Source organism: Sminthopsis crassicaudata, chromosome 4 (genome assembly GCF_048593235.1).
Source record: "Sminthopsis crassicaudata isolate SCR6 chromosome 4, ASM4859323v1, whole genome shotgun sequence".
Classification (NCBI taxonomy): domain Eukaryota; kingdom Metazoa; phylum Chordata; class Mammalia; order Dasyuromorphia; family Dasyuridae; genus Sminthopsis; species Sminthopsis crassicaudata.
In genome coordinates, this window is record NC_133620.1 from 428,334,378 (window position 1) to 428,348,712 (window position 14,335).

The window sequence follows — 14,335 nt, forward strand, 5'->3', positions numbered from 1 at the left end:
AAGTGACTTGCCCTGGCTCCCCCAGCTAATATCTGTGGTCAGATTTGAACTCAGGAAGATGAGGCTTCCTGATTCCAAGCCCAATGCTCTGTGCACTATAGTACCACCTAGTTGCCTTACAATGAGGACTAGAATCACTAAATAGTTTGCCTAGAGTCATACAGCTAGTAAAGTGGGATTCAGACTCAGGTTTTCTTAGTTCCAAGTGGAACATTTTGTTCACTACATCACTTATGTCTTAATTAACACCAAGATTTGGAGTAGGGGTTAATATTTAATGAAAGAGGTACCAATGGTGAAAGCTCTATGGATTGGCTTCCTTGGAGGAAGTCTTGCTTAATTAAAATCTATTAGGCTATGATATGAATGAATGAATGAATGAATGTATAAGTGAATGAATGAATGAAAAAGTACTTGGGTATCTGCCAAGTGCAAAAGCACCAGCGTTAGAAATAGGGAACAAAAAAGTTATTGCTCTTAAGGAACTCATCCTTTTACCTATAGAAGGTAAACATTCATTTGCTCTGTAACTCCTCTGTATATATACATTCATTCATCCCACAAATATATGTTTATTGCACACTATTTCAATGTGCTGCTGCCAGTTTGTTTCTTTGTACCTGTTCTTTAAGCCCCTTAAGAACAGAAACTACTTATCTTTCATTGGTATTTCTCCCCTGGTGCCCAGAAAAGTGCCCACAGAGTGAGATATTTATTATATTCTGACTGGCTGGTGAGGATGGCGAAGGATTTGTCTTTGTTTAATGTATGGGGCAGAAAGGCACAAGACAACACGGAATCGGAAGGCTTGGTGTGATGCAGCGTTCCCGGCAGCTTGCGCTGGGTGACTGTTGGACAAGCAGAGTGATAGCTAATGCTTTTGACCCGTTGTGGGGTGAGGGTATATTTACTGCAGCAGAGGCCGATGTTGGCACATCACTCCACTGAGGGTACTCGCCCGTGTCTAAACATGGTTTTAATTCTCCTGCTAAACACCCTGTCACTTAGAATCGGGAATATGTCTGAAATGATGCCCTGGGCGGTGAGATTAATTCATCAGCTGGAATCTTTGGCAAGATCTGGTTCATCCTTCTCGGTCATCCTGGTTATGCTTCCTGCACTGCTAATTTCTCTGCAGATTCCCCAATTAGTTGTAGATTAATAGTGTTTCTATTCAGGGCCTTCACTCTCGGGAAAGATTCCAGCCTCTGCTTTCCCGGAGCTGCCCATGGTGCTGTGTCAGCATTTAATGCCCACACAGTAAAGGTAGTGCTATGAGTATCTAGCAGGGTGCCCACACATTAACAGTGTAGGTGATGGATCTGCCAGGGATGCTCTGCTGTGTGGGTTAGTTAGCCTGGGAGAATATCAACTTACATTCACATAATACTTTGTAGTTTTCAAGTCATTTTATTTGAAAGTTGACATTTCTATAGTACTTTCAAATTTGCAAAATTCTTTCCACTACATCCCTTTCAGGCAGATAGTACAGCTATTATTACAAATGAAGAAACTGAATATCTTGCTAAGGTCTTGTGAATAGCAAGTGCAGAAGTGAGCCTGAAAATTAAATCTCTTCACATCTGATCCTAGGGCTCTGGACACTATAAGGCAACTGGGTGGTACAGTAGATAGAAGACTGGTATCAAAATCAGGAACACCTGAGTTCGAAACCAACCCCAGACATTCACTATCTGTGTGTCCCTAGCAAGTCACTTAACCTGTCTGTGTCTCAGCACCTCTCTCTCAGGTCTCTTGTGAGTATTAAATGAGATAATGTGTCTAAGGCATCTTGAAAACCTTCGATAAATACCAGCTATTTATTATTACTATGCTAATCTACCTGCCATTCAGTGGTAGCCATGTACCATGTTTGGATTAGCCTGTGGAAAAATTCATTTTTCTCTGAGAATGGCTTGCTTTGTTGGGATGGATATGAATTTAGCAATTCAGCTTTTCAGTTAGGTATTTCCTTAGAGGAAGAAGCAGATACAATATAGATGAAGTGTATATGTATAGGATGTCATGGTCTTGGGTCTGCCAAGTTTCCACAGTCCATAACATGGGCATGCCCTCAAGAAATAGAGAAGACAGCATCAAGATCTTATGAGATAAAGTTCTTACTGCACAGCCATTTGATACACTCTTTACCTGAGACCAAAAAGGGTAGTCAGTACAGTGCAGCTCAGGGATCTGTACCATTTAGGGGAACCTAAATGCGAAAGCAACAGAGAAATCTACCAAAGGAAATAGATGCCTCTCACCTGCTTTGTCACAAGGAAGTACCCATCTGGCTCTCTTGCTACCCAGACTATTGTGCATTCAGTTCCACCAAAGTTCTACTACCCAGAAGTCTAGCCTACCTTTTTATTCATCCACAAAGCCTCAGCCTGGGAGTGAACCTGCTGATGCCCTTGCAAAAGCTTTCAGTTGCAACTGTTGCCTTGTTAAAATCTTACAATTCTACTGCTTTATTTCTGTGGCTAAGGGAGCCCCAGGAAGCAGGATAGTAATGGTGAGCAGAAGAAAGCCTTGATGAATTCTAGGAAAATCAGAGAACCAAAAGAATATCCAAGAATGGGGTTGCCAGTTCTTTATCTTTTCTGCCAATCATGCACTCCCTCTTACTTTATTTACCTTTGCCTCACTAACCTGAACTCCCTGATGCTTCTTCTCTCTCCTTGCAGGTGCCTACCTCGTGCCCTACCTCGTGCTGCTGATCATCATTGGGATCCCACTCTTCTTCTTAGAATTGGCTGTGGGCCAAAGGATACGCCGGGGTAGCATTGGAGTATGGCATTATGTGTGTCCCCGGCTGGGGGGCATTGGCTTCTCCAGTTGCATTGTGAGTTGGGGAGAGGAGAATAAGGGGAGAAGAAAGAGGGAAGAGAATGAGGAGGAGGAATGGGAAGGGAGAAGGAAGTGATCGAGACCATTTCCTGAGCCCAGAAAGAAAAAGAGCACTTCTTGGAATCCACAGATGAGGTCACAGATGCTCTATCAAGGTTCGCCTTCTGGAAGGACTGATGGCTAAACAAAGGATTGAGTCTAGCTGGTTGATGTCCCTAGTGACCACTCAGCTAGATCTTTCTGCCCCATCTTTAAAAATTGACTTAAATTTTCCAGGAATCTAGGAGAATATCCCCCGGCATGTCATTTCATTACTTCTATTGTTTTAACATGCAGGAGTAGGCAAAAATTAGTCATTTAGCCTCCAAGGTTCATCAGTCATGTGCACATGAGCTGAGAACTGGAGACATCCTTCATGTGGATCACAGCTTGGTGGGTGGCTCAGAATAGTTCTTTGAAACAGAGACAGGCAGTTCTCTTTGAGAGGGACCATGTGGTGTAAACTAACTCATAAGAATTATGGTGCCTGATAATTAATCATTCAACAAGCATTTAATAATTATTTATTATGTGCCAAGCACTGTGTTAAAGACAAGTAATATGAAGAGAAAAAAAAAACAATCCCTGACCCCAGTAAGCTTATGTTTGGGGAGATACCAACATAAATAGATATATACAAGATATGACCAGGGTAACTTTAATGGGGAACGTACTAGTTGAAGGAAGAATTGGGAAAGGACTTCCACAGAAGGACTCACACTGAGTCTTTTCCCCTCTATATGTCTGAAGCCCCAGAATATGGATAGTTTTAGCATATTTTTCCCAGTTTTAAAAACATTTTAAATTACAGTTTTGAGTTCTCAGTACTATCCTTCTTTCTCCCTGCTCTTCCTCCTTCCTGGGGTGATAAGCAATCAGAAATAGATTATACGTGTGCAATTATGTAAAATATTTCCTTATTAGTCATTTTGCATATGACTCAAATAAAAGGAAAAGAAGAAAGAAAGTGAAAAATAGTATGCTTCAATTTGAATTCAGTCAACATTAGTTCTTTCTCTGGAGGTAGAGAGTATACTTCATCATTAATCCTTTGGAATTGTCTTGGATCATTCTATTACTTAAAATAACTAAGTTATTCACAATTCTTCATCAAACAATATAGTTGTTATTGTGTAATGATTATTGTGTAATTGTTCTCTTTACTTCACTTTGCATCAATTCATGTGAGTCTTTTCAGGTTTTTCTGAAATCATCCTATTTGTCATTTCTTATAGCACAATAATATTCAATTATAATCATATATCTCAGCTTGTTTAGTCATTCCCCAATTGATGGGCATACCTTTGAATTCCCGTTCTTAGCCACCACAAAAAGAGCTGCTATAAATAGTTCTGTACCAATAGGTTCTTCCCCCTCCCCTGCTTTTTTGTAGACCCAGCAGTGGTCTTGCTGGATCAAAGGGTATGCATAATTTTATAGCCCTTTAAGCATAGTTTCAAATTGTCTTCCAGATGGTTGGATCAGTTAATTCCACAAACAGTGAATTAGTACCCCAATTTTCCCACATCTCCAACATCCACCCTTTTTGTCATATTAGCCTCTCTGGTGGGAGGTATCTTAGAGTTGAGTTGAGAGTTGTGCATTTTTCTGATCAATAGTGATTTAAAACATTTTTAAAATTTGACTATAGATAACTTTGATTTTTTTGAAAATTACCTGTTCATATCTTTTAACCATTTATTAATTGGGAAATGATTTGTATTTTTTTTATAAATTTGACTCAATACTCTATATATTTGAGAGATAAGGCCTTTTTCAGAGATATTGTTGTGAAAATTCCCTCACCCCTCCAGTTTTATGCTTTCCTTTTAATTTTGATTGCATTGTTTTATTTATATAAACCCTTTTAATTTTATATAATCAAATTTATCTATTTTATATTTTATAATGCTTTCTATATCTTCTTTGATCCCAAATTCTTGGCTTATCTATAAATCTGACAGATAAACTATCTTGGTATACAGTATGAGATGTTGGTCTCACGTACTGTTTTCTAGTATTCTCAGAAATTTTTGTTCCAAAAGCTTAGATCTTTGAGTTTATCACCTACTAGCTTATTATGGTCATTTACTGTAAGATAATTTGTACATAATCTATTCCATTGATCTACCACTCTATTTCTTAGTACCAGATTGTTTGGATAATTACTGCTTTATAATACATTTTGAGATCTGATATGGCTAGACCACTTTATTTCACTGATTCCCTTAATATCCTTGAGTTTTTGTTTTTCCAGATGAATTGTATTATTATTTGTTCTAGTTTCATAAAATACTTTTAGATAATTTGATTGGTATGACACTGAAAAAATAGATTACTTTAGGCAGAATTATCATTTCTATTATATTGGCTCAGTCTATCCATGAACAGTTGATATTATCCCAGTAGTTTAGATCTGACTTTATTTGTTTTGCAAAGTGTTTTATAATTGTGCTCAGATAGTTCCTGAGTTTGTCTTAGCAGGTAGATTCCTAAGTATTTTATATTGTCTACAATAATTTTAAAAGTAATTTCTCTTTTTATCTCTTGCTGCTGGATTTTGTTAGTATGAACTGAGTCTTAAAAGAAACCGGAGGAGCCAGGAGGAAAAATTGAGGAAGGAAAGTTTTCCAGGTCTGGGTGGGAGGCAGCCATCACAAGTGTACCAAGTTAGGAGCTAGAGACATATCATGTGGAAATAGAGTCATATCCTGTGGAGGAATAACAAGGAGACCGATTTGGCTGGATTATAGAGTGTATAAAGGGGAGGAAAGTACATGTAGGTAGGAAGAGGTCAAGAAGATTACAGAGGGTTTTAAATTCCCAATAGATTACTTTAAATTTGAATTGTGGAAGTATTAAGGAACTATCAAAATTTATTGGACATTAGAATGACATGGTCAGATCTATGCTTTAGAAAAGTGACTTTGGTAACTGAGTGGAGGATGGATTGGAGTAGGAACCCAGAGCTTATGCAAAAACAGATGAGAGGTGATAAGGGTCTGTGCAAAAATAGTGTATGAGTGAGGATAAGTGAGCATAAATAAAAGATAAAATTAAATTAAAAGCTATAAGATTTGACAACAAATTTGATATGTAGAATGAATGCAAGAGTGAGAAGTCACAGATAATGCAGAGATTATAAGAAATCAATGATAATGCAGAAGTTATAAGCTAAGTTACATAATAAGGATAGGAAAGCTAGGTGGTATAGTGGATAGGGCACCCAGCCTAGATCCAGGAAGAACTGAGTTCAAATTCTGCCTCAGATAAGTATAATGCTTTCTATATCTTCTTTAGTTGTAAATTCTTCTCTTATTCATAAATTTGACAGACAAACTATTCCATACTCTCTTAATCTGTTCAAAGTATCACCCCTTAGGTGATATCTATGTGACCTTTAAGTAATAGCTGTGTGACCCCGAGCAAGTCACTTAATTTGTCTCAGTTTTTTCATTTGTAAAATGATCCAGAGAAAGAAATGACAAATCACTTTTATATCTCTGACAAGAAAACCTCATACAGGGTTGAATAGAGTCAGACTTGACTGAGCAACAACAAGACAGGGAGGATAGAGATGTCTTTCATAGTAATAGGAAACCTGGGAAGAGAGAAGGGTTTGGGGGCAAAAAACAATAAGTTTCATTGGACATGTTAAGTTTGAGATGCCTATGGGATTTCCAGTTCAAGATATCCAAGAGTCAATTAGGGATTCAAGACTAAAGTAGAGAGAAATTAGGACTAGATATATAGATCTACACAGAGATGCTAATTAAACCCATGGAAGTGGATAAGTTCACAATTAAGATAATATAGTGGAAATAGAGAAAAGGGCCCAGGATAGAACTTTGTGAGATGGCCACAGGTAGTGTGTGTGAGCTGGATAAAGATCCAACAAAGGAGATTAAGAAGGAACTGTCAGACAGGTAGGGAGAAAATTAGGAAATAGTGATTTTATGAAAACATAGAGAAGAGAGAGTATCCAGGAGAGGAGAGGAAAGAGGAGAGTATCCAGAAAGAGAGGATGGCCAACAGTGTCAGCTGCTGTGGATAGGTGGAAGAGGATAAAGGCTAAGAGAAGGCTATCAAACTGGATAGTTATGAGATCTTTGGCAACTTTGGAGAGAGTAATTTCATTTTAGTGGTGAGGCTAGAAGCCAGATTGCATAAAGTCAAGAAGCAAAAACGAGGAAAGGAAGTGGAAGCATTCATTAAAAAAAGGCTTTTTCTAGGAGTGTGACTGAGAAAGGGAAAGGAGTTACAGGATGATAGCTTGAGGGTAAGAATAAGGAAAGAGAACAAGCATTTAGTAAGTGCCTACTGTGTGCCAAGCATTGTGATAGGAGCTTTACAAATATTATCCCATTTGATACAATAATCCTGCGATGTAAATACCATTTTACAATTGAGGAAATTGAGGCAAACTAGTTAGGATAAACTTATCACACAGTCAGTAAATGCTTGAGACTATATCAGAACTCAGGTCTTTCTGATTCTAGGACCAGTATTCTATCCACTGAGCCATAGCTACCCTCATAAAGGTACAGCAAATTCTTATAAGGGTTTCTTAAGGGTAGGAGTAAGGGGAGGTGGACATATTTTTAGGCAAGAGGGAAAAAAAACCACTAAATTTTGATCAATGATTAGAAAGAAAAGGGATAATTATGGAGCAAGCGACTAGGAAAAAAAAAACAGGGGTTGGAATCAAGAGAACAGGTGCATGGAGTGGAGGTCTTGACAAAGACCAGAATAAAGGAGGAGAAAATAGGTTAATTTCAAAGGATTTTTGAAGTGTTGGAGAAGAAGAAAAGAAGGAGATCATGATGTATGGTTTTAATTTTCTCAATAAATGATGAGGTGAAACACTCAGCTGAGAGGATAGGTGGGGAAGGAGGTATGGATGAAGAATAAAGATATTTGGGCCAGCTTCTATGGGGAGTGAGACAGGGAGAAGTAAAAGAATTACTTTGCTGAGGTAAAAACCCAGGGTGATTTAATAAAATAAATTCATTCCACACAAATCTTGTCACTCAAGATTCTTTGTTTTTTGTATGTCTGGAGCCTTTAGGCAAGAATTTTTGGGGCCTCAATTTACTCATCTATGAAGTAGGGATAACATTGCTGTCAATGAAAGATCTACCAATGAAAGATCTGCAGGTGATATTGAAAAGATCAGGTTTGGTACTAAGGGATAGCATCACTGGTTATGTTAATCCAAATCTGAGGTTTCTGGGCAGAGCCAGAGCAGTTCCTGTCTTTACCAGGCTCTCTGTCCATCTGTCTTTCTCCAGGTGTGCCTCTTCGTTGGATTGTATTACAATGTGATTATCGGCTGGAGTATATTTTATTTCTTCAAATCCTTCCAGTATCCATTGCCCTGGAGTGAGTGCCCTGTCATTAGGAATGGAACTACTGCAGGTGAGTCCCTGGGAGTCTAGCCTGAGAAACATGGAGCTAAAAGCCACAGCACAACTGATACCCTAATCCTAACTTAGTATAACCCACCTATTGACTACAAAAAAGTAGATCTTCATAGTTTATTGTCTGGGAAAAGGGGCTCTTCCTGACTAAAGAAACTTTCAAAGAACAAGAGCTCTTTGTAAATTAAGGGGACAATATTGGAGATTTGAATTATGTACCATTATGATCAGAATGCCATCTTCAACAAGTCACCTAATTTCATAGAGACACAATTGTTCTGTCAATAAAAAGAGAGGAAATCAGCAGTACACTTCAAGGGGAGACCAAAGGGGAAAACAATGTTACCTAATAAGAATTATTGTTATAACAATCTGTTATATTATTATATCCTCTAGCGAATATGTCACGTTAATATCACTGATCCCATTTAGTCTTATAGCACTTTAATATGGATTTCACCATTCCCATTTTAGGGATAGGGATAGCATCAGGACCTTCAATTTCTGTGGTATTTCCAGGTAAAGAAACTCTTTTGGCATTTCTATACTCCTTATAGTCTTAGTTGCCCAGAGCATTGAGGAATTCAATGACTTATTTGTCCATAGTCCTATAATCAGTTTGTGTTAGGGATCTGGCTGGCTTTGAGGTTAGCTCTTGAACTCAAATACCTGCCCATTTTAAAATAGAGGAAAAAAAACTTAGAAGGGAAAACTGATTTAATAATTAATCTCTAAAATCTATATGATGCCCATTGTGTTTCAGACACTGTGCTAAATAAGCACTTTAAAATCGTTATTTCATTTGATATTACCCTGTAAGGATGAGGCTATTATTATCCCCATTTTATAGATGAGGAAAATCAGGTAAACAGAGGTTGTGACTTGCCCAAGCTTATTTGGCTAGTAAGTGTCTGAGGTCAAATTTGAACTCAGATATCCACTGCTCCACCTTACTTCCCCTCCCTCCTTTCCCTGCTTTGTCCAAAGTCATTAAAACAGCATAGATTATAACATCAAAGCAACCTTTGGAGTCCTACCCTTTACTGATAGGAAACTGAAGTCCAGAGAGTTTAACTGATGTGCCCAAAGATATACTTGCAATAACAGAGATATGTTTTGAACCCAGGTCTGTAACGTGCTCTCCTGGCAGTTACAATTACTAGTCTGTCCTAGACCCACCAGAGCACCTTTGACCACTGTCCTTTGCAGTGTGAGCTCTATCCGGCTCGCCTCCTCTGAGGCCTTCTAAGGTCTCTGGCCACAATCTCTTGATCTATAGCTTAGTAACCGGTAGCGCACTCAAGAACAACCACGTGTAATCTTAAAAGCCTTTATTATACCTACTCACATAATGCCTTAACTGATGCCCTGACTTGTTGGTTCCCTAGTGAACACCTGGTCAGAAGACCCATGTGTTCACTACCAAAACCCTTACCTCTTTCGGCTACCCATCTTGGCTTGGCCACCCAGGCTGGTGAGCCAGGGTGAACAGCAGGAGGTTAAAGAGGGCGGTTGCTGCCTGCAGTGGGCTTATATAGGGCCTGTGAGGTCACACACACAGCCAATCAGCGAGAGAGTCACCCATTACAAAACTATTTCAATATGGCAGGATCCCGCCCAAGGGCATCCTAATATCCACAGAAATTACTTCTGGGCCTCAATCTCCCGATGCACTGTGTCCGCCCATTTAAAGGGCCCTTACACAGGTCCATTGTTCAACTCTTCATGACTCATTTGGGATTTTCTTAGCAAAGATACTGTTTGCTGTTTTCTTCTCCAGTTCACTTGACAGACAAGGAAACTGAGACAAATAGGGTTAAGGGACTTGCCCAGGATCATAGCTAGTAAGTGTCTGAGTCTGGATTTAAACTCAGGAAGATAAGGTTTTGAGACTCCAGGTTGGCACTGCACACATTATAGCATCACTTAGCAGACCTCAGGCTCCCAATCTAATGCTTTTAAAATTTCATCCTTTTGCCTCCCAGAAGGATAGATGAGAAACTCAGCTTTCTAACTTGGGTTCTACTCCAAAGGAGATTCGCCTCATGATTTTAATGTTAGGAAAGTGACATGAGGCAAGAATGTAGCTAGACCAGAAGATTCTAGTGCTCTTTAGAATATACTGAGAATCCAGGAGTACCCAGCAAATCATATACTTAATATTTGGATGAATTATACTGAAATTTGACTAGGATGCTTCTTAGTGATTTAAAATTAGGGTTTCTTTCTGTTAGTGTTCTATGAATTCTAACAGTTTCAACTTTGATGTCTCAAATATTTCTGGGCATTTTATGATAATTTGGTTTTCTTAGAATAAGATCAGGACCTTTTTTTCTATCTGCTCCCTACTGGTTGGAAGGAAGCCCTTTGTCACATCCTATAGGGTGATATTGGGTGGGTGGGCCAATGGGATGTCCTTGTCCATGCTCCTCATCCCTGAGCCCATGGCTTTGCTCATTGGTTTTAGTGGTGGAGGAAGAGTGTGATAAAAGTTCAGCAACCACCTACTTCTGGTACCGAGAGGCTCTGGATATCTCCAACTCCATCTCTGAGAGTGGGGGGCTTAACTGGAAGATGACCTTGTGCCTCCTTGTGGCTTGGAGCATTGTGGGTATGGCTGTGGTCAAGGGCATTCAGTCTTCAGGAAAGGTAAGTAATAGCAGGCTGCAAAAGGTGAGAAGAGATAAAGAGGTAGTAGGTGTCAGGGGACAAGGGTATCAACCAGAAACTGATCAAGTCTGGGTTCTCATTCTGGTACTGTACTAGTTCACTGTATACTTTTATCTAAGCCCATCAGTTTGCCCATCTGTGTAGTGGGAATTATACTACCTGCTTCACACAGTTGTTGTGAAACAAAGATATATACATCCAAATGACATAGAATCATGAGCTATTATTATTTTCAATGTGGCTATAACTAAAAATTTATCACCAGAGATTGCTTGATAGGATAAGGAGTCACCAAAAGTTAGATAAGCAAATTTCTATTCCTTGGTTTTGTAAATAGCTGGTGACAGCTCCTTGTTGAACCAATGGTAAAAGGCCAGTAGAGTTTGATGGGATAGGGGGGCAAAGAAAGAGAGGGATCCCCCCTGGGGATATTCTTGTTGCAAGCTTGGTTTTCTGAGTAATTGAAGATAGGGGCTGCTTGGCATGCAAGCTTTCTGAGAAAACTTTCAGAATTGTTCTCTAGATATCTGAGAGCTAGGAGCTCATAATGACCCCCACATACACAGGATCCCAGAGCTGGAGGAGGCCTCAGAGACCTCCTAGTCTAACAGCCATTTCCTCTACACCATACCCAACAAACCCCTCTCCCTCATAAGGCTGCTTATTCTACTTTGCTTCATAAGTTTTTCCTTACATCATGGTGAAATCTGCTCCTCTGAAACTTCTACCCCCTATTTCTAGTGCTACCCTATGGGGTCAAGCAGGACAAATCTATTTTCTCACTCTTCCCTATAAGAATTCCATCTTAAAGTCATCATTAAGGTGGAATAAAAGTAGAGAAGGGATGGTAGAGACAGCATTGAACTAAAGTGTCTTCCTAAGCAAAAAGATGGATCATGTGAGCTAAAAGTTAGGTTCCTTGCCTTCAGACTCCCAAATAAAAATTCCAAATGCCCTCCCTTGTTCCACTTTGCTAGTTACAGAATCAGCAAATTTTGTTTAACCAAACTGTAGTTGAGGTAGTGTCTTGGAAATACATGTTGATGAAACTTTAGAGGGCTCCAGCTTTCTGTAAAACATAAATATATTTGAATGTACATACCATTCCATTTTCCTTGGAGCTCTAAACCCTCTAACTTGCTGAATATAATCGCTAATATTTATACAGCTCTTTAAAGTTCACAAAGTATTTTTAATTATAATCTTATTCAAACCTAACAACTTTGTGGGGATAGATTATTTAATTATGCCCAATCTATAGATGTGAAAACTAAGTCTGAGAAACATTGAGTTTTTTGGGTTAAAAATTAAGCATATAAGGACTCTATCTGCTATATTACCTAGTTGTCTCATATCGGATCTTCAGTGTGTGAGCATTAAACAAAGAGCATGGGGGAGAGGAGGTAGGAGAGAGGAAAAACTGTAGTAGATATGTTATCTATCACTTTCAACAAGTCCTAATGGACCCCAGGTGAAGCATTTAACCAAGGGATTGCTTTGCAACCTACCTGAATGTCACTAGCCCTAGAGAGAGAAAGCCAGTTCTTTGGCACTGCTCATGTTCACATGAAACCTCTATCACTTTACCCTTTGGGAATTTTATAAGCACATCAGCCAAAGCTGAGAGTGGAGGATGGGCATAGTGAGTATATACTGGCACAGCCAATGTACCTGGGCACTATGCCAAGGAGCCCTGATGCCCCAGGGAAAGGCCCGTTATTATAGACCCTCAGAGGGGGCTTCCTGCCTTTATGAAGATGTCCTGTTCTCTGCTATCAGACTGGGGAGCAGGTGAGAGGATTACAGGATTGTAAGGTTTCATGCCATAAGGGATGAAGGGCAGCTGCCAGCAGGCACACAGCCCTGATCCTAGGGCATCTCCTTGTCTTCTCTCCAGGTGATGTATTTCAGCTCCCTTTTCCCCTACGTGGTGCTGGCCTGCTTCCTGGTCCGGGGGCTGCTGCTAAGGGGAGCTGTGGATGGGATCCTGCACATGTTTACTCCCAAGGTAAAGCCCAGGATGCTCTCCTGGCAGTCACACACCTGCTGTCACATATCACTGAGCACACTTGTGGCAAGAGAAATTCATCACTCACCTTACATTCAGGAAGATCTCAAAAGAAAATCCCCTCCAGAAATTTGCAAAACAATCTTCTAAGTGGACTGTTACTTTAGTAAGACTTATAACTAGGGATGTGCTAGTAAATATTTAGCATTTGGCAGCTCCACCACCATCCCCCCCCCAAAAAATCTATGCAAACATGATTTTGAATTTAATCTACATTTTAACATTTTCTCCATCACTTTCTTAAGTCTAGAAATCAACAAAGCAACAAAGCCCTGATATGTAGCATTTGCTGATTTTTAATGCTCACCTGAAAATTTAACCCCAAACACACCTCTGTAATAACTCGCATGTATAAAGGAGGCATTTACACTTTGCAAAGCTCTTTCACATCTCTTATTTCATTTGTTCCTCACAATTACCCTGTGAGACAGGTGGGGCAAAGGATGATTGTTACCTGTTTAACAAATGAGGGAACTGAAATTTTGGTTAAGTGATTTATGTTACTAGTGAAAGACAGAATCAAGACTGACACTTACCTCTACTTACCTCTGGTTAGGCATCCTCCTTTCTGTTGTCAGAAAGCTGAGAATCGAAAACCACAGATTTAGAGAATCACAATATCTCGGAATTGGGAAGGACCTCCGAGGTAATTCAGTCCAGCCTGGATCTGAACTAGGAATAATAATAAAAACTACTAACATTTTAATAATACTTGCTATATTTCAGACACTGTTAGTGCTTCACAATTAGGATTTCATTTGATTCTCACAACTGTGAGATAAGAACTATTATTATCTCCATTTTAGAGATGGGAAAACTGAGGCAAAGTTTGCTAAGAGTTTTGCAGCTAGAAAGTGTCTAAAATTGGATTTGAACTCAGGTCTCCCAGACTTCAATTCCAGGACATCACCTGGCTACCTTAGTAATGAGGTCGTTCAAGCTCTTTTCCTCAAGACAAAATTCTTATTCTTATGGCAGCTTTCTAGCCATAATTTGTCTCTCTTTTCCACATTGTTATGGGTACTAGCACCAATGAGATAATGAACATGATAGTTGGGCATTTTTATTAGTAAGGTAACAATGTAGTTGTTATGTTGTGGGGATTGAATGAGATAAAAGTGAAAGGCTACAACAATGGATAGATGTGAAGGATTGGGGTAATTATATGGTGCGGAAGGAGCCTGCTGGTCAGAGACTACCATTCACTGGGAAGAACGTGATGGAGGAAATGGGGAAGGGCATTTAGTTTCTTGAGTTCTGTTCCTCCATCCGTTGTCTGCATAACCCC

At 39.4% G+C, this 14,335-nt stretch overlaps 1 protein-coding gene across 1 annotated transcript in view; it reads left to right on the forward strand.

Moving 5' to 3' along the window:
• The window catches only part of SLC6A17 (solute carrier family 6 member 17), a 63,640-nt gene that overhangs the window by 29,624 nt on the left and 19,681 nt on the right, over positions 1 to 14,335 (forward strand). Inside the window, exons 3-6 of the mRNA XM_074262959.1 lie at positions 2,688 to 2,845; positions 8,181 to 8,307; positions 10,777 to 10,958; positions 12,877 to 12,987. Coding sequence (XP_074119060.1) covers positions 2,688 to 2,845; positions 8,181 to 8,307; positions 10,777 to 10,958; positions 12,877 to 12,987 — 578 coding nt within the window. The remainder of the gene's footprint in view (positions 1 to 2,687; positions 2,846 to 8,180; positions 8,308 to 10,776; positions 10,959 to 12,876; positions 12,988 to 14,335) is intronic.